The sequence below is a fragment of the Jaculus jaculus genome, chromosome 11 (genome assembly GCF_020740685.1).
Source record: "Jaculus jaculus isolate mJacJac1 chromosome 11, mJacJac1.mat.Y.cur, whole genome shotgun sequence".
Classification (NCBI taxonomy): domain Eukaryota; kingdom Metazoa; phylum Chordata; class Mammalia; order Rodentia; family Dipodidae; genus Jaculus; species Jaculus jaculus.
Window position 1 is genome coordinate 55,718,387 of NC_059112.1, and position 23,754 is coordinate 55,742,140.

Sequence of the window (23,754 nt, forward strand, 5' to 3'; positions counted from 1 at the left end):
CCTTCAGAGCGACCTTTCCGGTCACTGCCAAGTCTTCCAGGGCCAGGGCTCCTCCCAGGCGCTTACCCAGGTTCGCCCGCGCGCTCGGCGGGGACAGGGGTGCAGCAGGCAGGCCAGACTGGCCAGGAAGAGGCGGCCTCCAGAGCCCGGCCCTCGGCCGCCCCGCCCCGCCCCGCCGCGCCCCGCCCCGCCCCGCCGCGCCGCGCCCTGCCGCAGCGGGCCGGGCGGTCACGTGGGGGCGGCACCCGGAGGCGGAACCGCGGCGGAGTCCGTCCGGAGCGAGCTCGTCCGCGCGCCCGGCATGAGCCCTCTGCGACCCCGCAGCGCGCCGTTCGCGCTCCTGGCCGTACTCCTGGCCGTGCGGGCCGAGACCCCGCACCTGGTGCGCGTGGACGCGGCCCGCGCGCTGCGACCCCTGCGGCCCTTCTGGAGGAGCACAGGCTTCTGGTGAGGCCCGCTGAGCGCCCTTGTCAAGTCTAGGAGCATCTTAGCCCTGTCTCTGGGTCCCTTCTTCTCAACCGCAGGCTCCTGGTCCAGCTCACCTGCGTGCAAAAAGCTCCCTCCCTCAGAGCCCACCCTCATGGCATGCCTGCGGGGTCGTTCCTGCGGTGCTATGCGGGTTTTCCACTTGAGTAGGCACTTCAGCAGCCTCCCCAGTGGTCCCCAACAGTTCAGTGCTGTGGGCTTGTGATAGGCGCTTCAGGGACCAGGAGTTTCCCAAAGCAGACAGGTCAGGGGTGTTGGACCTGCTCCTGCGTGACTCTAATCCCCTGTACGAGGGCCGAATTCCTCTTCCCTCTGGCAGGGCTTCTGTCCTGTTGGAAAAAGGTTCTGTCCTGTGGGAGCCCCGCCCCCAAGGACAAGACTGTAGGGCATTCTTAGTGGATCATTTTTATCGCTCATGAGGCAGGCACACTATGTCCCATCTAACAGGGTCTGGGTAGTCAGGTGCCAGATGTGTAGGACCTACTCCGCCTCAGGTGCCCTGCCTAGGACAGACATTGCTCTTTTTTAAAAAATATTTTATTTTTATTTATTTATTTGACAGAAAAAGAGGGGGGTGGGGAGAGAGAGAGAGAGAGAGAGAGAGAGAAATGGTCACACCAGTGTCTCCGGGCCACTGCAAATGAACCCACGTCTCCTTGTACATCTGGCTAGCGTGGGTCTGGTGGAATTGAACTTAGGTCCTTTGGTTTTGCAGGCAAATGCCTTAACCACTAAGCCATTCCTCCAGGCCTGCTCTTCTGTCGTTTCCAGCCCTCCACTGCCGCACGACCAGGCTGACCAGTACAACCTTAGTTGGGACCAACAGCTGAATCTTGCCTACATAGGTGCTGTCCCTCACAGAGGCATTGAACAGGTCCGAATACACTGGCTGCTGGATCTCATCACAGCCAGGTGGGTGATGCTGAGGTGGGTGCCCTGGGGGCTGCTGGCCTAAACTCGTCCTAGGTGCTGAGGACGTACACCTGGCCTGGTGAGGGCCAGCTGTGGAGGACAGTGCTGGGTGAGAGTTGAGGACTGTGGGGACACACTGCCCTTATACTTGCTGATGGGGAGAGGATAGGAACATCCTGTCTGTGCCGGGGCAGGCCCAGGGGTCTAGTGTGCCAAGGGCAGTCCCTGGATGGAGCACAACTAGCTTCCCCCTAATTGGAGGTTCATGGTGGGGGTGGGGCCCACCGTGCCTGGCTTTGTGTGTGTCTCGCGTGTGCCATGCTATGGTCATTTGTTGGGCTGTGTAGGAAGCCAGGCTGGGGCTGAGTTGGTGAGATCATTTTTGATCCTTAGGCTGCTCTAGAGCATGTGACTGGCCTGTGAGGTCCCACTGGAGATGAGCACCAGTTCTGAGGAGCACTTGGGTGTGTATGGCCTTCAGTAATACAATCTTTCACCCCTTGACCACATATCCAGCTTCCTGGTGAGGCAGGGGCTTGATAGGCTCAGAAAAGTGTCTCTTCAGCACCTTGGACGCCATGTAATATACAGGACTATATTCTAATAAGATGGCAGCACAGTGTCCAACTGGGCACCACACAGACTGAGGCACCGTTTGGGTGCAATCACCGGAGTGGGCACTAGGGGGCAGCACTTGTCCAAGCGGTGGGAGGTTTTAATCACTGGGTGTTTGGGGCCTATGCGTGTGTTTAGGGTGCTACTTTCCTAGTAGGGGTTCCCTGGATTTTCCAGGGTACAGGTGGCGGAAGAATGCATCTTTTAAGGAGTCTTGGCTTCACATGGCTACTGGGAAGGGGCTCAGTCGTGACTGTGGGCATGGGTCTTGATTCCATGAGGGAGCTGAGGTGGTAAGCGGCCCTAGCTCTGTTAAAGGGCAGAGTCAAGAGCCATCAGCTCCTCATGACAAGCACGGGCAGCCTCCACAGCATTGTGCACACTGGGGAACAGTTGCTCATCCTCAACCTCCTGGTCCTCCTCAAGGAAGCCACCTTTCCTCAATGTGTCCCTCACTGAGGGGCTGCAGCAGGCCAGAAACAAAGTGATTCCTAGGGCTCGGTAGTCTCTGCGCAGGTCCTGTAGTGTGGCTATGCCAGCTGCATCCAGAAACAGTAGTGGTGCACAGTCAATGACCACTGTGTGGAAACCAAATGCCAGGGGCAATGCCAGCCTGGCCCTGCTACTCACTGAATCCATGCTCTTGCCATTAACAAGATCTCTCTCACCACCACCTGCTTTTGGGCCCTGCTCCTTTCTCCTGGCAGCTGAACGCCCTGCATCTAGCCCTGTGAGGCTGTACAGTGATCGCAGGAAGAAGTCCTTGTTGGCATAGTACAGTGGCCCAGCAAAGCGGAACACCCGCACCCCGGGCTGGGGCAGCAGGCCCTCAAACTCAGCAGCATCCTCATAGAAGGCTGAATCTCCAATGCGAGCAAGCAGGGCTGCCCGAGGACGCTGTGTGCGGCCTGCCAAGCTGAGCAGCGAGAAGAACACCCCAGCCAGCAGCCCGGCCTCTGTGCTGACCAGCACACAAGTGGCTGCAGTGGCCACCCAGACCAGAGCATCAGCTGGGCTCAGCTGCCACAGCCTTGGGATGTCTTTCACCTTCCGCAGGGCCCCCCGCAGGCTGACTACAATGATGCAGGCCAGCACGCTCCTTTGCAGGTCATGGAACAGTGGAGCCAGTACCAGCAGCACCAGCAACACCACAGCAGCGCTGACCACACTGGATAGCTGGGTGTGGCATCCAGTGGCTATCTTCACAAGGGTTTTGGATAGAGCGGCACTTGTGGCAAAGCAGTGGAAGAAGGCAGGCAGCACATTGCAACAGCCCACAGCCAGCAGCTCCTGGTTGGCACGGACGGAGTAGCCGTGGCTGCGGGCAAACATTTCTGCCAGTGAGATAGAGAAGGCTGAGCCCACGAGGGCCAGGGATACTGCATCTAGTGCCACACGCCACATTAGCCTAGGGTCTGGTACCTGCGGGGCCACAAAACCAGTAGGGATATTGCCAGCCACACTTGAGCCAAACCGTGTGTGGAGTTGCCCAAAGTGAGACACAAGCGTGGCCACTACAATGATCAGCAGCTCTGTGGGCACTGGCACCTTCAGGCGATGTCGGTAGCGATCTGAGAGTTCCTTAGCTGCCAGCAGCACTACCAAGCACACAATACTGGTGACCACGTCACATATGTTGGCCTGACCCAAACTCTGCAGCAGGCTCAGCCATGTGCGGACCACCATGCCTGGGCCCTGGTGTCGGGGGATCCTCACACCCAGTAAGTGCCTAAACTGTGAGGTCAGGATGGTCACAGAGGCCCCCATGGCAAAGCCATCAAGCAGGGGTTGTGAAAGGTAGGTAGATATGAAGCCCAGCCGGAGGATACCCATGAGGACCTGTGGATGGAAAACAGTCTCATGGGCTACCAGGCAGGAGCCATAACCCCTATGCTGCTGGCACCCAGTATAGCCTAAGGTAGATGGTCATAGCACAAAGCCTGATAGTCTGCCCTTTCTTGACCCCAAAACCACAGATTGCACATGAGTGGGCGTTGAGACACACACAAGTGTTGCTGGCTGTGGGAATTCTCTCCTCACACCCCCCACCCCTGGCACATGCACAAATCAGTGTTATTTCAGGGCCCTGGGCATCAGAGAGCAGCCCCTCCCCCTGTGTCCTGTATGTGGCATGGATCCCTCCACCCAGCTCCCTCCCCGGAAGCCCTAAAACAGACTAGAGGGATGGAGCAGGCAGTCTGTAGGAAAGGTGCGAGGAGGCCAGGAAAAGGCAGCCCCACCTTAAGGTCCTGTCTGGGATGGGAGGCACAGGAGGACTTCTCAGTCCAGCTCATCTGAGCCATAGCCATACTCCACCCAGTGGCCTTACCTGGCTGCAGATGGCCAGGCCATCCCCTCCCACCATGTCTCGCCCCTCCTGTGCTCTCAGCTCCTCGGATGCCTAGGCCTGGACTCACTTCTGCCCTCGCCTGGATCGGCTCTCTCAACCTGAAGGATTCCTACTCTACCTCCTCCCAGGCTTGCCCTGGTGGTAGGTGACAAGCACATGAAGGTGCTTGGAGCAGCCAAGTTAGCCAGTCCTGCCTGCGGTGCAACTAACTCCTTACCTGATAAAGCCCGGCCACCAGTGTGAGGGCAGTGGCGATGCGGATGGCGTGGCATTCCCGCCCGCAGTCCTGCAGCCCAAACACCAATGTGGTGGCTGAGTTGTTGAGAATGCTGCTGTTGTCCCTGGGTCCTAGGGCGTCCTGGGAAGCATCAAAGCCGGCCAGTTGGAGCTCCCGGTCTACCACCTGCCCCACCATGAGGCACAGCAGGCTGAAGATGCCCACATTGACATGGCGTGAAGTGCCCATGAGGAAGTAGATGAGGTTAGCAAAGAAGGAGGTATAGAGGCTATAGATGGGTTGCAGCCCAGCCAGCAGGGAGTAGGCAATGGATTGTGGCACCAGGATTATGCCAATGACCAGCCCAGACATGATGTCACCTGCCAGGTACTCCTGCAGGCGGTACTGGCGCAGCCAGCGTGTGGCAGGGAGCAGATCCTGTACCAGTGCCTGGGCACATGGGATGCTACAGGTGCAGCTCTGCTTCAGCCTGGCCTTCAGTGTCTCCAGCAGGCCCTTGGGCACCGGAGGCTGCCTTCGAACAAGCACCAGTGCCCTGCCCTGCTCAGAAGAAACATCCATTCTGCCACACCAGGCCCTTGGGCCAACCTGCAAAGAAGAGCAGGCATGCTCAAGAGCCAGCTTCACACAAGAAGGTCCAGGCAGCAGTGGACTCTGTCCACCCAGGGTAGACATCATAGATTGCCCTTTCCACTGTTCTATGTGGACATTTTGAGCTCCAGAATCCTAGTTCTCTGCTAAGAGGTTGACAGTGCTGAGCCACATACCCCAACGTGACATTCTACTCAGCCTCAGCCCCAGCTGTGCACTGCAATCCATTGAATTCAGCCGCTGCCTGCTTGAAATGTGTCTAAAGCATTCTGAAGGTCACTTCCCAAAGGGAGGAGCCAGCCTAGGCCTTCACCAACCCCACATATACCTAAGACCAGAGTCCCACAGAAAGGTCTACGGTATGCAACTGAGCTTGCACTCCAGGCATTCTCTATCCACTTTCCTGGCTGCCTGAGATGGTAGGGGACCCTGTCATCTATCCTGTGCACACAAGAGTTCACCCTTAAACATTACCTATTCTCCTGTGGATCTGGGGACTGGCAGAGGGTCTCTTGCCCTTGTCAGGTATTGTGGATGCTAGGGTCTCAGGTCTGTGCTGCCTCTCCCTGTGGTACAGGAATGACAATAAGACTAGAGGGTACCCCACTAGGTTCCAGGGTACTTTTGGATCAGCAGGCCCCTTCCTTGAGTGCTGAGCCCCTTCCCAGAGGCACAAGTACACTGAACAGACACATTGCTCTGCAGATGCCCACCTGTGGCTTGGATGTGTCAGCTCCTCCTCACTGCCTCAGTACTGAAGAGTTCTCAGGCTTCGCTGACCACACAGCAGTCTTGGGTCTGTCCTGTTTACAGATTCCAAAGTACTTGTTTGTAATGTTAAGCAAACAGTCTTTATGAAGCCAGAGATACACTGTCATGCTGGTTGGAGTCCACTGTGCTTAGCCTGGGCACTGGGGTAGCACTTTCCCAAGTAGGGTAGGGTGGTGACCCAGCCTTTGAGGAACATTCTGAGAGCAGTGTCCCCTTTCTTCAAAGACCCTATCACATAGGAGGTCACCCCAAGGGTCCTAGGTGTGTGGAACTAGGACTATAAATTCCACTTGCCTTGTGCCTGAGTATCCCCCAAGGAAGTGATAGACTAGGCTCCTACCTCTGTCCAGTGAGCCATGTCTACTGGTGCCTGTTGTACCGGAGCAGGGACAAGTCTTACCTGGTGGGCGCTTTGCCAGCTCTGAAGGCTTTCAGAAATCCAAGGGCTGCGTGCTGCTGGTAGGCTGGACCCTTAAGGGCTCTGGCTTCTGTTAGTAGGCAGACAGCAGGGTTAACAGACAGGTCTGAGGCTGACCTGTGGGGAACATTCTGCCGGACCTGCTGTTAAATTATTTACCCCAAAGATAGCTGAGTCATGGGTTTCCCCCTAACGAGTGAGTGTTACCTGAGCAGCTAATCCAGTGAGCTAATCCTGTGAGTTGTACTGTAATCAGAGGCTCACATATAATTGTGGTTGTAAGGGCCTCTGATTAGCTCCCTGCTGCCAAGGAGTGGGGCCTCTAAGTGCAGGCTTCTATCTTGCAGGAGGGATGTGGATGGAGGTGGGAGTGCCAGGGGTAGAATGCCTGAGTGTAGGCTCCAGAGGCACTGAGCAACCCTTCAGCTATGGGGTTCTGGAGGTCAAGTACAGCTAACACCCAACTGTCTAGATGTTGGGTATCCTCCTTTACTTCATGGAGCCTGGCCTGGCTGGGCCAAGCTAGAGCCATCTCTGTTCTGTGTCCCTGTGTTTGAAGCAGGTACAAGACTGCACTGTTCCTTTCATTGGAACCAAGGGCCCCTGGCTGGTCTCAGTTTTGGCTTCAGACCTCAGCTGATTCACTGAAACTGAAAACAGGCACCTCTGCAGGACATGAAACCTGCCTTTAAGGCTGGCCTGGAGAATAAATTTAACCATGCCCTCAGATACTTAGGGCATGCCATTGAGTTACATGAGGTCCATCAGAACCTCAGGTTCCCATCTTGAAGTGAGTTAGGAGTCTGTGACATACATTATGCTTATGAGTAAATGGTCCTGTGGAATGGGCCAGGCTCCCTTCTATGGGCTACTGAAGCCTAGGTGCTCTCCCATCCCAGAGAGAGCCCTCTGCAGTGATTTTGGAAGGCTGAGTTGGCTGGCATGCTGCCTCTGGAGTTCCTAGCACTATGGGCAGTCTCCTTTGGACTTGCTCTGCTTCTCTTGTTCCCATAATTTTTTTTTTTTTTTGAGGTAGGGTCTCACTTTAGCCCAGGCCGACCTAGAATTCACTATATAGTCTCAAAGTGGCCTTGAACTCATGGCCTTCCTCCTTTGCCTCCCAAGTGCTGGGATTAAAGGCATGAACCATCATAGCAGAGGAATTCTTTTTAATTTTATTTTTATATTTTATTTATTTATTTGAGGGGGGAAGGAGGGAGGGAGAGGGAGAGAATGGGCATGTCAGGGCCTCTAGCCACTGCAAACAAACTCCAGATGCATGCTACCCCTTGTACAGCTAGCTGGGTTATGTGGTTTCTGGAGAGTCAAACCAGAATCCTTTGGCCTTGCAGGCAAATGCCTTAACAGCTAAGCCATCTCTCCGGCCCTCTTTTTTTTTTTTTTTTGAGGGTGGTTGGAATTAACATCAACAAGAATCTTGCAGAGCCAGCTGAGACCTTGGGGCTCTATTCTTCCAGGACAGGGGATGATAAAACATTATGCTTAGAGTCCCTTCCAGACCACAGGTTGGAAACTCCTTTGGGTAGTCTGCTAACCCAGCAGTCATGGTTATGGTCAGGAGCCCCACTTAGGGACCAAAAGGGATGGAGTGTGGGTGAGGTGGCCAGAATGAGAAGCCTGGCTATGAGCCTAGTCAGGGCTGGATTCTCTATGGGTTAGGTAACCTCTCCACCTGTGCTCCCAGGCCCTGCACCTGGATGCTGTCCTGCCTTTAAATCAGACTGCTGACCCTGGAAGAGCCCACTTAAGGCTCCAGGGTCTCCTGTTCCTCTACAGCACCCTAATAGGGCTTGGACCTCCTCAGCCTCCCCCTATCCCTATCCTTATCCCAAGCCTTGACCCATTGTTTGCCCAACAGTTGGGAGCTGTGGCTTACAGAAGCTGTCACCCAGTGGGTGTGGTAGTGAGTCAGAACAGTTCTGTGGGCAGATAAAGGGCTCCTCCAGTGGGGAGTGGGCAGCTATTGTGGATGTCATAAAATGATAACCTGCTCAGTTACTAGCATAGGGACCTGTAGGGCTGAACCTTGGTGTCTTCCTTGAGGGGGACAAGGATGCATCTGCAGACACAGAGGCACTGGTGCAAGACAGTAACCCTCCCCTTTCTGTGGTCCCGGGTGGGAGGGACTTGTCCTTATGTCCCACTCCACTCTGGTCTGCAAGTCCAAAGCAGCTGGACATGTAGGTGAAGTTGCACCTACCCCATGAGAATTGATAGACTCTTATCCCACTCCTTCCTTAACCCATCTTGTGTATTGAGGGCTCAGCTACAGTGTGGTCAGGCCCTCCCTCTCCTGACATTTTCTCCCATACCCTGTGCCCGCTGAGCTGCACCTGCCTCGTTGCTGGACACACGCAGGGCAGGGACTTGAGACCTGCAGGCCTGTCCGGTTTGTGTGGCCTGGGGTGATTTCCTTGATATTCCAAAGTCTACCGCAAATTTTGAGAGCATTTATTTGGGGAGAAAACATTGTACCCAGTCCCAAGAGTGGAGAGGTGGCATAGACCCAACTCCAAGGCCAGGTCTGAAATTTCTTCTGAACGACCCGGCCCTGGGCTTGCGCCCTTTTGGGCCTCAGCAGGTGCGCCGGGGACACGCACGAGGGGGCTGTGCAGCTCCACGCGCCACCCCTCCCCCGCCTCCGAGCACGCGCTCGCTCTCCCACGCGTGCGCGTGTCGTCCCGCCGCTCGCCTCTCCGTGCGCGCCCCGCCGCCCCCCACGTCGGCCCCGGCCCCGCGTCACTCACCGTGAGCTCACGGGCGGCGGCGGCCCGGTCCTCGCGGCGGCGGCGGCGGCGTAGCGCTCCTCACGGGCGGGAGCCTGGGGTAGCTTGACCCGCTGCCCGCGCGCGCAGTGAATGGACCCTTGTGTCGCCTGGCTGGTGTGCCGTGCCGGGTCTGGCCGCGTGGAGGCTTCTCCGCGGGAGGAGCTGGGCCATGGCTCTTATCTGCCGGGCCACCCATTTCACCTCACTGACTCAGCCCCCTTTCCAGTTTCGGACTCCCAAATGCGGCCAAGGCAGAGGAGGACTGCTCCAGGTTGTTCCTTGGCCTGGGGAGGCCCCCGGAGTGCCCAGATGCTGAGGCTGGAAGGGCCAGTGAACTCCTGGGTCTATATAGGATGATGGGCTGGGAACTGATCCAGAGTATACCTACCCTGCCACCTTTGGGACGTAGGAATGTGCGTTTAATTGTTACCCAAGTGTTAGGTTTTATTCATTCGCCACTGATTGTGACCTTTGTGTGGGAAGGGAGAGAAGAATAGGGTAGATTGGACGTTCCCTGCTGTGTGTCACAGCCAGTGAGCAGACCATACATTTCAGAACCACAGAGATCAGCCTGGAAAAATCAGGAACTGGACCTGTGGGCAGATGTGAGGACCAGAAGGAGGGGTTGTGTTCAGAACTGTGGCTCCTAGATGCAGGTCAGCCATTGGTGGCCAGACTGTGGACACAGCTTTTTAGGACCAAATTCCACCACCCATAATTAAGGGTTTGTCCCTGCCCCACCATCCCACCTCAAACCAACCCATGGGCTCCCCTGCATGCCCTCTGGAGTGACATTCCTTGACAAAGTCCTCAATCACCTGTGCCTGCATACTCACTGGCTGCTGCAGGAACGCACCAGGCTGTGCTTTGGGTGCTGCTCTCCACCCCTCCCCAGAACTGCTAGCCACAGACCCAGCAGATGTGCACACCCCGTGTACATGTGTGTGCACCCAGAGGAGAACATTAGGTGTTCTCTACTGGCCTTCCATTTTACTTACCTGAGACGTCTCCCTAGCCCTGGAGCTCAACATTTTTCGGTTAGACGTGTTGACCAACAAGCTCCAGTGGTTCTCCCACCTTTGTCCCCCTCAGCACGGGGCTGTAGGCATAGGTGGTTGCATCTGCCTTTTTTTTTTTTAATTTTTATTAGTATTTCCATGATTATAAAAAAAAATCCCATGTTAATTCCCTCCTGCATCTGGCTTTTTATGTGGGTTCTGAGGAACAAACTCAGGACTTCATGCTTGTGCAGTAAGTAAATGCTTACCCACTGAACCATCTCTCCAGCCCCTACATCATCTGATGTCTTAGTAAAAGATAGAACAGTTATCTGATAACACTTGTCCCTCTCAGATTATGAGCCCCATGGAAAGGAAAATAACTCAGTCTATAGGGTGGAGGCTCTCATCTCCTTTTCCTGCCCACTCAGGTTGCTTCTCAGTATAGGAGGGAGGGAAAGGTACTGTTGGGTCAGGTTTGAAGCCTTGTTATTTAGGAGTGCCAAATCAGGGTAGAGTGCCCAGTGGGCTCTGGCTTGTCTCACAACCCCTTGCACCCAGGTAGGTGTCTTCAGAATGCCTTACTTCCTTTTCACCCCAGCTCACCTCTGTCCTGTTGTACCTTTCCTGCAGGACCTACCTACCCCCTCCTACCTGAGTGTCATGGCTAATCTGAGTCTCACTCCAACTCTTCAATCTCTTGAAGGTTCCATGAACATAGACTCATTCATACTGTGACAGTTGTAGTGGTCTAAATGTGTGGTCCTATAGACTCAGGCTTGAATCTTGAGTTACCAGTGGGTGGAGCCCTACTGGGGAAGAAATGTGTCACTGGGGGCAGATCTTGAAGTCCAGCCCTAAGGTGTGTGGAGAGCAGTTGGAGCTCTGGCTGTTTGGTGATGTCTCTCTGCTATGACCTATGGAAATGAGTCAGCTTCTTCCACTATTGATGGTGTTCCCCTGGAATTTGTAAACCTGAAATTCTTCCTGCTCATAAGCTGCTTCTGGTTTGACATTTGTCCCAGCAACTAGGAGCTGACTGTAACACAATGCTTCCATACTCCCAGGACCCCAGTCTCTTTAAGGCTTAGTGATGTTCCTATGCACATGCCCTTGTTCGTCCTCCACTGTGAAAGGCTCCCACAGTGCTAGTCTTTTTTTTTCTTGTTGTTGTTCATTTTTATTTATTTATTTATTTGAGAGTGACAGAGAGAGAGAGAGAGAGAGAGAGAGAGAGAGAATGGGCATGCCAGGGCTTCCAGCCACTGCAAATGAACTCCAGACGTGTGCGCCCCCTTGTGCATCTGACTAACGTGGGTCCTGGGGAATCAAGCCTTGAACCAGGGTCCTTAGGCTTCACAGGCAAGTGCTTAACTGCTAAGCCATCTCTCCAGCCTTTTTTTTGGTTCATTTTAAAAACTTTTTTTTCTAGTCTTTTTTAAAGGGAAAGCCATGTCAAAGCCCAGATCCCCTGGGTGCCTGCTCTCCTCCCTGCAGTTTGAATGTGGCCACAGGGTTTGGAGGTGCACTGCTGCTCTCCATCACTGACCTTTCTTGGCAGGGGCTCATCTGGGCAGGGCCTGAGCTACAACTTCACCCACCTGGATGCATTCCTGGACCTCCTCAAGGAGAACCAGCTTCTCCCAGGTAAGTATTGGCCCTCTGGGTCCTGGCAGGTGGCAGTTGTTCTGCACTGGCTGAAGTGCTGGTAAGGTGGAGCCCAGGCTGGGTGGGACACGAGTTTTGGGCAGTGGAGCAGCTACCTTCCTGTGTTCCAGGATTTGAGCTGATGGGCAGCCCCTCTGGGCACTTCATGGACTTTGAGGACAAGCAACAGGTGTTTGAGTGGAAGAACCTGATCTCTCTCCTGGCCAGGAGATACATTGGTGTGCAGGAAGGAGCAAGCCTGGGGGCTGTGGTGGACTGTGCTGGGAAGGCTCCTATACTGTCACATAGACCACTAGGTGGTCCTTTCTGTTGTGGACCCCCCCCCCCACACACACACTAGCTAGGGCTGCCTGACTGGGGAAGGGAGCTTGCTTGATGTGGGAGGGAGATTGCCTGGAGCCAGACACCTCAATTACATGGAAACCTCTAGCCCTGTGGCCCATCTCTGGGAATCACCCCTGACCTGAGGGTGGAGCCCCTACCATGCAACAGCAGAGACATTCTGTAGGTAGGTATGGGCTGACACATGTTTCCAAGTGGAACTTTGAGACATGGAATGAACCAGACCACCACGACTTTGACAACGTGTCCATGACTATCCAAGGTGATCAGTGCCTTGCCGGGTCTTGCTGAGCAGGGTGAGTGTGGTATCCCTTCCCATCCTCCTCTCTTTCCAGCCTTCAGGATCCTTCCATTCCAGGTTTTCTGAACTACTATGATGCCTGCTCTGAGGGGCTGCATGCTGCCAGCTCTGCCCTAAGGTTGGGTGGTCCTGGGGACTCCTTCTACCCCCTTCCGAGGTCACCACTGTGCTGGAGCCTCCTGGAACACTGTGCCAATGGAATCAACTTCTTCACGGGTGAGGTGGGCGTACGGCTAGACTACATCTCCCTGCACAAGAAGGTGTGTGCTGCTGTGTCCCTGTACCCGCATCCCTATTCCCTGGCTGCCTTTGAGCTGAGACTAAGTGCACTTTGGTCACAGGGTGCAGGCAGCTCCATGTCTATCTTGGAGCAGGAGGTTGAGGTGGTAGAACAGATCCAGCAGCTCTTCCCCAAGTTCAAGAATATCCCCATTTACAACGACGAGGCGGATCCACTGGTGGGCTGGTCCCTGCCACAGCCTTGGAGAGCTGATGTAACCTATGCAGCCCTGGTGGTGAAGGTGAGACAAACAGCTCTTGCTGTCCAGCCTCGGGAGGTGAAGTGTAGCAGCTAGTGGCCCAGGTTTCAGCCCCTCCCTCCACGCCTACAGGTCATCACACAGCACCAGAACCTGCTGGTCGCCAACACCAGCTCCTCCATCAACTACACACTCCTGAGCAATGACAATGCCTTTCTGAGCTACCACCCATACCCCTTCTCACAGCGAACACTGACTGCCCGCTTCCAGGTCAACAATACCCACCCACCCCACGTGCAGCTGTTGCGAAAACCGGTTCTCACTGCCATGGGGTTGCTGGCCCTGTTGGGTGAGTAGTGACCCTTATTCTGCCTGTTTCTGGGTCAGAATGAGAAATCACAGCATCCAGACATGCCCTTGGGTGGGCGAGGACTGGCTGAGTACCTGGGTGATGAGATTCATGCAGAGTCCCTAAGGTACGGGGGAGCATGGGCATGCCAGGCCTAGGTTTCTCAGTCTCTGTCAGCTGAGCAGTGTGACAGGACCACCCAGACTATGGCATCCTCTGTAAAATGTTAGGGACCCAGGTGCTGGTCCAGCAGAGGGGCAGCTGTCCCAGGAGGCAACAGCCCAGTCCCCCTTCTTGGTTCTGTAGATGAAGAACAGCTCTGGGCAGAGGTGTCAAGGGCTGGGGCCGTGTTGGACAGCAGCCACACAGTGGGTGTCCTGGCCAGCACCCACAACCCTGAAGGCTCTGAGGCCTGGCGTGCCACAGTGTTGGTCTACACTAGTGATGACATCCGTGCACACCCCAACCACAGTATCCCTGTGACCCTGCACCTCTATGGGGTGCCCCGTGGCCTGGGTGAGTAGGGTCCGAGAGAGGTTGAGGGCCCAGTAGGGGCAGGCCCAGTGAGGCAAACCTCAGTGTCTGGCTCCACAGGGCTTGTCTATGTGGTACGCTACCTGGACAATCGACTCTGCAGCCCCTACAGGGAATGGCAGCTCTTGGGCCGGCCTGTATTCCCCTCTGCAGAGCAGTTCCAGCGCATGCGTAAGGCAGAGGTTTGTAGGCCAGGAGGAAGCTGGGTGTGGAGGGTTCTTAGGTCCTGAGGAGGTTTGCCAACCATATACCCCTTCTTTATTTCAGGATCCAGTGGCTGAGGCACCACAGCCCTTCCCTGTGGGGGGCCACCTGACTCTCCACAGGAATCTTCCCCTACCGTCACTCCTGCTGATACATGTGTGTGCTCGCCCATTGAAGCCGCCAGGCCAGGCAAGTGGCAGTGTCTTACCTCACCTGAGGCTGCTTGGCTTACCTCTTATCCTTTCCATGGCTACTCCCTTTCCGCAGGTCAGCCATCTCCGTGTGCTACCCTTGACCCGAGGGCAACTAGTTCTGGTCTGGTCAGATGAGCATGTGGGCTCCAAGTGAGTGAGTGTGGATGGCTCCCCACCATCATACCAGCATTTTTGACTACAGTGTCCTATGTCCCTCACCATGCATCTAGCTTCCCTTCTCCACTGACCATACACCTGTGTTCCCCTCCCCATTCCTACACATACACACTGCACACACCAGCATAGATCAACTCCAGTGTGAGGTGGGGACACCTACCAGGGATTTTAAAGCTACAGTGAGTCTCCAGTGCAGTCCCCTCACTGGCCTGCCATTTTTAAGAGTACTCAAAGACACTGAGAGCTGTGAAGGAAAAGGGGCTGTGGATCTACCCTACCATCCAGGTCTTCAAGGTCCACCTGGCCTCACCTTCGGTCCTGACCTTGACTTCCCAGGTGCCTGTGGACATATGAGATCCAGTTCTCCCTAGATGGTGAGGTGTACACCCCAATCAGCAGGAAGCCGTCTACTTTTAATCTCTTTGTGTTCAGCCCAGGTGCGCCTAACACCCATTGCTCTGGTTTGGCAAATGTACTGGTGGGCCTAGGCATACAGGGTGGGATGGTCTGGGGGTTTATGGGACTCCAGAACACATTTATTTTTTGTCTACAGACACAGCTGTGACCTCTGGTTTCTACCGGGTGCGAGCTCTGGACTACTGGGGCCGACCAGGTCCCTTCTCAGACCCTGTGATGTACTTAGAGGTCTCTGCTTCATGAGGGCCATGGCTCCTGGTGGTCTGTGAGCAGGTGCTGATTGGACCACTTTGTGGCGGTCAGCTTCTTTTGTCATTACCCTAGTCCCTTTAAAGTGACTTTTTCTGCCTCAGATTTGGGGCGAACCTCTATGGATGAGCAGTGGGTACATGTGATGGCCAACACCAAGAGAGAAGCAGAGAGAAGTGGCTGGAGGACTGTAGGGCTCTGCTTGGTAGACTTGGAACATCTTGTCTGCTCAGGACCAGGAGCTCAGCCAGGGAAGGTTTCCAACACTCCCTTGCCACTCAAGGGAAGAGCCCCTGTACTCTGCCACATGGAGAATGGTATGGGGAGTCCTTGCCCAGCCCAGAGTGGTCAGCAGCAGCACCAACAGCAGAACAAACAAACCAAAAAAACAAAAACAAAAACAAAACAAAGAAGCAAACAAACAAACAAAAATGTCCATTTTGTTCTATGTCTACCCACCCATTGACATCCTGGCTTCATATCTGGGCCTAAGAGGAAACAAGACAGACATTCTGATAATACTTAAGTAACTGTTTACAGGGGTGTAAGCTGCAGGCAGGGAAGCTCCCAGGTGGTCAAAACTGTACCCTAGGGCAGACAGAGCAGGTAATAGAGTCCTGAAGGATCCAGATAACAATATGCAGAAATGACAAAGAACAGAGATCTTCTGACCATGGACAAGGACTGCCCATGGATCCTGTGAGTTAGATCCTGGGAGCAGGATCCCCAGTTCATCATCATCTCTCTCTCCAGTGGCCCCTGGGCTATCCTTGGACCAGCTGAGAATTGAGGCACAGAGACCTAAGGCACTTCCCTGGAGGCTGTTGTCCTTTGGCTATGTAGGAGGACACGGGTACTTGTTCCAAATAGAAAGCTCACATGTGTTGAGTGTCCGTGGACAGTAGAGGTGGTTCCCACCAGGCCAGGTGGCTCCAGAGTGCTGATGTATCCATACCCTCTGGCTTCACTGATGGGGTGGCTTCATCTTGTCATTGAAGTTCGGGTTTCTAGTTGTACCAAGAACCAGGGGAGTTCACATTGTCCCTGCTGCCATGCCACTCACCTGGACCCACAATTGGGCACTGTGGTAGCAGAAAGGCTGGTACCTTATGCCCCTGGTTTGTGAGATTCTCCAGTGGATGAACACAGCCATTTTGAAGATGTGGGATGCTTGCTGCCTATTTTGGGAACCGACATACTTTCATCTTCTCCAGGCCCTCTTGTCCCCAAGCTACTTGCTTTTGTCTGTCTGGGTCTGGCTAATAAACCATCAGCCTTTTGAATACTGCCTGCTGGAAAGTCAAGCTTGGGTTACATATTAGCTACTTTTCCTTCCTTCCTTCTTTTTTTTTTTTTTAATTGACAACTTCCATGATTGTAAACAATATCCCATGGTAATTCCCTCCATCCTCTCATTTTCCCCTTGGAAACTCCACTTTCCATCATATCCCTTCCCCCTCTCAGTCAGTCTTTTATTTTGATGTCATGATCTTTTCCTCCTATTATGATGGTACCTTCCTTCCTTCTTTCTATTTTTTTCTTTTTGGTTTTTCAAGGTAAGGTCTTGCTCTAGCCAAGGCTGACCTGGAATTCACTATATAGTCTAAGGGTGGCCTTGAACTCACAGCTTCTTTTGTTATATATATATATATATATATATATATATATATATATATATATATATATATATATAAATTTTTTTAAGGGCTGGAGAGATGGCTTAGCAGTTAAGGTACTTCCCTGCAAAGCCAAAGGACGCAGGTTTGATTTCCTAGGACCCATGTAAACCAGGTGCCCAAGGTGGCACATGTGTCTGGAGTTCATTTATATTAAAGAAAAAGAAAAAATATTTAAAATATTATTTGCAGGGAGAGAGAATATATAGATGGGCACACCAGAGCCTCTAGCCACTGCAAACAAATGCCAGATGCATGCATCACTTTGTGCATCTGGATTTACATGGGTACTAGGGAATTGAATCAGGTTGTTTGGCTTTTGCAGGCAAGCACCTTAATGGCTGAGCCATCTCTCTATCCCTTAATTACTTTCCTTGTCTCTGTGACAGAGTGCCTGGAAGAAACAACTTAAGGGAGGAAAGATTTATTTTGGCTCACAGTTTCTTAGGGTTCAGGTCATGGACGTTTGACCCTGTATACCTGAGCAGAACATCATGGTGGTGGGAGCATGTGAAGGAAGCTTTCACCTCTTAGCAGACAGGAAGCAGAGCAAAGAGAGGGCCAGACACCAAATGTAACCTTCAGAAGCATGACTACAATGATCTACTTTCTCCATCTAAGCCCTCCTCCTGCCAAATAATGCCACCAGCTAGAACCAAGCATTTGACACATGAACCTGTGGGGACATATTTCACATTCAAACCATAGCATTCAACTCCTAGTCCACAGAGGTTCATGGGCATCTCATAATACCAAGTATATTTAGTTCATCTCCAAGACTCTCCAAAGCCTTACAGACTTAAACACTGTTCAGAAGTCTACATCAGTAGCTGAGGAGTTGGTTCAGTAGTTAAAGATGTTTGTTTGCAAAGTCTGCTGGCCTGGGTTTAATTCCCTAGTACCCAAGTAAAGCCACATGCACCAAGTGGCACATTGTCTGGAATTCATTTGCAGTGGCAAGAGGCCCTGGTGTACCCATACACACACACACATTCACATGCTCTCCTCATGAATAAATTAAAAAAATATATTTTGTTGTTGTTTTCTGAGGTAGGGTCTCACTGTAGCCCAGGCTGACCTGGAATTCACTCTGTGTTCTCAGGGTGGCCTCGAACTCACAGCAATCCTCCTACCTCTGCCTCTTGAGGGTTGGAATTAAAAGCATGCCACCATGCCCAGATAATAAAAATATTTTTATTTATTAATTTATTATTTACTTATTTGCAAGCAGAGAGAGATAGAAGAGAGAATGGGCATGCAGGGACTGTGGTAGCTGCAAACAAATTCCAGATGTACACACCACTTTGCACATCTGGCTTTACGTGGGTACTGGGGAATCATACCCAGGTAATTAGGCATTGCAGGCAAATGCCATAAGCACAGAGCCATCTCTCCAACTCCTAAAAAAGTGTATGTATATATATGTGTGTGTGATTTTATTTTTTTAATGACTTCTATCCTTTATTTTGCAATATCTGTTATTCTAAAAGATTTCATTTTCCTGAAAATTCAGACATATCATGCAAACAGAATATCTTCTAGGAATGTTTGTTTTTTGTTGTTTTGAGACAGGGTCTTATGTAGCTTCTACCTCCCAAGGGCTATCTGCCACCATACCTAACTCCTAGGAACGTTTAGAAGTCATTCTGTGCTACTTAACAGGAATAAATAACATAAATAACAACCATTACTTTTACAAAACATTTTCCTCCCAAGCAAATATTTCAAAATGCTCACAAAAATGTTTACAACAATCTTACAAGGCACACATAAAATTTAAACAGTTTCAATCAAAATGTTCCAAATATCAAACATAGTAGGAAAAAAAACCTTACCCTGTCCTCCCACCCCTAACGCTCCCCTCCAAAATTACAACCTAAGCAAAAATAACAAAAGTACTTCAATCACATGTAAACTGTTTCTCAAAGAGAAGTATTTTCACAATAAATGTCCATTCTTAAGTCAAATGAGATAACTAAGCACTGGAACATAACTAAGCAGTGGAAGAAACAATATTTGCTTTTGAAAAATTTTGTCTTCCACATAGTACCCAAGTAATAGTATTTTTTTTTTCCCTGAGGTAGGGTCTCACTGTATTCCAGGCTGACCTGAAATTCACTCTGTAGTCTCAGGGTGGCCTCGAACTCACAGCAATCCTCCTACCTCTGCCTCCCGAGTGCTGGGATTAAAGGCGTGCGCCACCACGCCCGGCAATAGTATTTTTTTTTTTAAAGCACAAAATTGTCCTCCATTTCTATTGTCAGAAAGTATATAAAATTATAGAATTTTAGACCTGGAAATATCTTAAAAGCCATCAATATCAAAGTTTATATACACACACACACACACACACACACACACATATGTATTAAAACTTCAGGGACAGGTGAATTAACTAGTGGCCTGGGTTATAAAGTCAATTATGAGATTTAGAATTATTTAGTCTCTTGTAGAGTTAAAATTCTAGCTGATACCTTTCCCACAAAAGTATCACAAAATGGTATTTAACATTTATAATGATGTTCACACAATTATTATATAGTACAAAGTAATTTTAAAATACAGAAGAATGTCAACAGAATTAAAGTACAGCAGAAATTCTGCAAAAAGCTGAGGTACACAGAGGAGAAACAGACCTACTTGAAAATAAAATGGACCCAGTAGAGCTTCTCTACTACAAGTAATTCCTGTGTTCAGGTGAGGTGATTTGCTCTGAAATGTATTTTGATCTTTATAGTAACAACAAAAAAATTATATTTAGACATATTCTAGAGTTGTATGCCAGAACACAATCTTAAATATTACTAAAATAACCATAGTCATAGTTTTGCATTTGGCATTTTTCTAGAAATATCAAATAAAAATTGGAATGGTTAATTTTTTTGTCAATAAACAAGTGATAAATTGTATTAACACAAATAAAAAGTTATAACGAATTCTAGCAATCCCTCAAATTGACTGTTCTACTGGTAACAGCTAGACTACATAGTGACAGTATAAAGTTAAAAAGGAGCCAAGCATGGTAACACACTTCTATAAAATCTCAGCACATGATAGGCTGAGGCAAAGGATCTTTAGTTTGAGCTTAGTCTGGACTATACAGGAATACCACCTCAAACTAAAATAAAGATTGAAAAGGTAATGAACAACTGACATACATATAGATGACAGGCATTGTGCTGGGTAAAAAAACAAACAAACAGAAAACCCCCCTAAAATGGAACATACTGTCCACTTACATGTCCTGCCAGGCAAGATCAAATTATAGTGGTGAAGGATTGTGAATGTTCAGAGTTAACAAGGATTGAGTAGAAAGGGGCAGCATGAGGTAACTTGGGGAAATTATGAAACTGTTCTGTAACAAAATTGCATTGATTGGTACACAAATCTATACATGTGTTACAATTTAGAGACATATAATCCCAAAAGAAAGGTGAATTTTACTACAAGCAAAAAACCCCCCATACAACAACAACAAAAAAACATTTTACATAAACAATGAAACGATACCTTTGATACAACTAGAATTTTTAAGAAAAGAAATTTGTTAGCCTATGACAGGGGTATATTTGCATTTGCCAGAGTTATTAATCCAACTATAGTAAATGCAGTCAAAAAAAAAAATTGAAAGGCATGGTGGCATACACTTTTAATCCCAGCACTCAGGAGGCTGAGGTAGGAAGATCATTATGAGTTTGAGGCCAGCCTGAGACTACGTAGTGAATTCCAGGTAAGCCTGGGACATAGTGAGAACCTACCTCAAAAACCGAAAAGAAAAGGGAAATGAAATGTTTGTAGAAATGTAAGCATTTAAAGAAAGAATAAACATTTTAAAGAGATTCTTCTATTCCCAAGTGAATCTGAGTTGTGTTCTTTCATTTTAAAATACCATGATGTTCAGTTTATTATCCAAGAGCCCTGGATAAACTTAAAGATAAAACTTAGGACAAAAAAATTGCTAAAAAAAAAAAAAAAAAGGACTAAATCAAAGCTTTCTCTGAGACTATCAATTACTTTCTCGATGCTGGGACAAAACACCTGACCAGAAGCAGCTTATGGAAGGAAGGGGTTTATTTCTGGCTTATAGTTTTATCATGGCAGGGAAAGTATGGCAGGAATAGACAGTCAGGCACCACATCTTCACATAAATAGGAGGAAGTAGAAAGGACATGCTAGCTGAGTGTAGCAAACAGGGCTTGACTATAAAACCCAAGGCCTGTCCCCAGTGATACACTTCTTCTCCCTCCTAAAAGCACCACAACCCTGAACAGCACACCAAGCAGACATTAAGCATTGAAACATGAGTTCATGGGCAGGGGGTGGCATTTTACATTTGAATCACCACAGAGACAAGGTAAAATCTTAACTGCAAGTCTCTGTAATATTAAAAAAAAAATACAAGCCAGGTATGGTGGCACATGCCTTTAATCTCAGCACTTGGGAGGCAGAGGTGGGAGGATCACCATGATTTCCAGCTCAGTCTGAGCTAGAGTGAAATCCTACCTCAAAAAACCAAAACCAAAAAGTTACATACAGTATGAACATTCCCCATTTCAAAAGGGAGGAACAGGAGAATAATAAGGAAGGATAAAGACCAAAGCAAGATCAAAACCCAGCAGGGAAAACATGAAATCTTATAGACCCAGGCCCAGCACCGGGGCATGTGGTAGTGCAATATGAGTTCCAGTGTGCTTGGACACCATAGCCTTGCCATTTGCATCCCACGTGTCCGCCCCCCCCAGGGGTGTCACACTTGTTTCTTGGACTTCCTCAGTGTACTCTGTTTCTAGTTTCTCTAACATCCTAGTATCTTCTTAGTCTTCACTCTCACAGCAGCAGACCTGGGAGGCCAAGTTCCATTTGCTGGACCTTTATGACCACACAGAGCCCTTGTTCTTTGGGCCTTAGTGTCCAGCTTGTTGGATAGCAATTCCTCCAGATAAGGTGCTACATGAAAGTGGGCAGTGCTGATGCACCCCTGGGCCATGGTGTCAGTACTGTCAACCACTTTTGCCCATGCCCAGGTTACTGCCCCATGAGCAGCAGAAGCAGCCCCAAGCAGTACTCTGGCTGGTAGCTGTAGTAGGGACAGGTCAGACATTTCCATATGGGAGACCTTTTGAGTCATCCCAAGGTCACCGCCATCTGAAAAGAGAAGCTTCTCTAACCAAACTGAGAGAAGCGTTAATACATGGGTATGAGCCAGAGGGGGCTCCAGGCACAAGGTGATAGGGGGTAAAATGAATGGGGATGAAATGGGAAAGAGAGAAGAGAAACATTTGCAGTCTACACAAGGCTAGGTGTAGATACAAACATGCTGCAGTTATCTCATTGCACACTTTAATGGCATTTGACATGTGTCCCAGAGTACCTTGATAAAGTGGTTACCTATAAAATAAGAGACAGCCAGGCATGGTGACACACACCTTTAAACCCAGCACTTGGAAGCAAAGGTAGGAGGATCGCCATGAGTTTTTGCCACCCTGAGACTATGTAGTAAATTCTAGGTCAGCCTGAGCTACAGTGAAACCCTACCTTGAAAACAAAACAAAACAAAAGCAAAATAATCCCCCTCCATCATGTACAGGTTAGTGACCTGCTACCTCTTCAGCTTCTCTGTTTGTTCTAGAAGCTAGCTTGGCTTGTCCTTTTTGTTTATTTATTTAGATGGTCTCATGTGACCCAGGCTAGTCTTGATCTCACCATGTAGCCAAGACTGCTAAAGGTAAACTCCTGATCCCCCTCCAAGTTCTGGGATTACAGATGGGAGCAACCATAACCAGGTCTCTCTCTCTCTTTGTTATTGATATTGTTTTTTGAGGTTAGGTCTCCCTCTAGCTCAGGCTGCCCTGGAATTTACTCTGTAGTCCCAGGCTGGCCTCCAACTCAGCGATCTTCCTATCTCTGCCTCCCAAATGCTGGTATTAAAGGTGTGTGTCACCACGCCTGGCTGTCTCTTATTTTATAGGTAACCACTTTATCAAGGTACTCTGGGACACATGTCAAATGCCATTAAAGTGTACAATGAGGTAACTGCAGCATGTTTGTACCTAGACCTAGCCTTGTGCTAGACTGTAAATGTTTCTCTTCTCTCTTGCCCATTTCATTCCCATTCCTTTTAACCCCTACCACCTTGTCCCCGGAGCCCTCTGGCCTGCTTTCTGTCATGAAGGACAAATGGAATTTTAGTGGCCAGGTGTGGGTGGCTGCACCTGTAGTCACACTACTTGAGAGACAGAGGCAGGAGGATTGTCTCAGCCCAGGAATTCAAGGCCCACTTGGCCAACATATTGAGACCTTGATTCCAAAAGAAAAAATTAATAGAGGGCTGGAGAGATAGCTTAGTGGTTAAGGTGTTTGCTGGTAAAGCCAAAGGACCCAAGTTCAATTTCCCAGTACCCACATAAAGCCAGCTACACAAGATGGTGCATGCATTTGGAGTTCATTTGCAGTGGCTAGAGGCCCAGGTGTGCCCACTCTATCTGCCTCTTTCCCTCAAATAAATAATAATAACAACACATTAATGGACGTCTTTTAAAAATATTTTATTTTATTTATTTGAGAAAGAGAAAGAAGCAGATATATACAGAGAGAAAGGGCACACTGGGGCCTCCAGTCATTGCAAACAAACTCCAGACACATGTGCCACCTTGTGCATCTGGCTTATGTGGGTCCTGGGGAATTAAACCTGGGTCCTCTGGCTTTGCAGGCAAATGCCTTAACTGCTAACCATCTCTCCATGGACCCATTTGATACTTGTTTTGGCACTGCCCTCTTCTGTCAACAAGCAGAGCCCCATTGTGTGGTACAGAGTAGCGAGTTTGCCATTCTGTTTCCAGGTTGAGGTCATTAGAAATAAAACTACCAGAGCCGGGCGTGGTGGCGCACGCCTTTAATCCCAGCACTCGGGAGGCAGAGGTAGGAGGATTGCCATGAGTTCAAGGTCACCCTGAGATGACAGAGTTAATTCCAGGTCAGCCTGGACCAGAGTGAGAC

At 50.3% G+C, this 23,754-nt stretch overlaps 2 protein-coding genes across 3 annotated transcripts; one reads left to right on the top strand and one right to left on the bottom strand.

Annotated features, from left to right (window-relative positions):
• The first annotated feature begins 301 nt into the window (after positions 1 to 301).
• On the top strand, positions 302 to 16,365 carry Idua (alpha-L-iduronidase). Its single transcript, XM_004656052.2, has 14 exons — positions 302 to 447; positions 1,258 to 1,398; positions 11,730 to 11,815; positions 11,947 to 12,054; positions 12,345 to 12,440; positions 12,537 to 12,739; positions 12,821 to 13,000; positions 13,091 to 13,307; positions 13,614 to 13,823; positions 13,902 to 14,023; positions 14,109 to 14,234; positions 14,313 to 14,389; positions 14,753 to 14,853; positions 14,970 to 16,365. The coding sequence occupies exons 1-14, from the start codon at positions 302 to 304 to the stop codon at positions 15,074 to 15,076; spliced, it is 1,920 nt and encodes a 639-aa protein (XP_004656109.1). The 3' UTR covers positions 15,077 to 16,365.
• On the bottom strand, positions 1,111 to 6,496 carry Slc26a1 (solute carrier family 26 member 1). 2 transcript variants are annotated; one of them, XM_045161590.1, is made up of 5 exons: positions 6,364 to 6,496; positions 5,906 to 5,995; positions 5,667 to 5,758; positions 4,581 to 5,189; positions 1,111 to 3,852 (listed from the first exon to the last, which is right to left on the bottom strand). In XM_045161590.1, the coding sequence occupies exons 4-5, from the start codon at positions 5,160 to 5,162 to the stop codon at positions 2,326 to 2,328; spliced, it is 2,109 nt and encodes a 702-aa protein (XP_045017525.1). In that variant the 5' UTR covers positions 5,163 to 5,189; positions 5,667 to 5,758; positions 5,906 to 5,995; positions 6,364 to 6,496; the 3' UTR covers positions 1,111 to 2,325. The 2 variants fall into 2 exon arrangements, with proteins under 2 accessions (XP_045017525.1, XP_004656108.1); XM_004656051.2 differs by lacking the exon at positions 5,667 to 5,758.
• Positions 16,366 to 23,754: the final 7,389 nt, after the last annotated feature.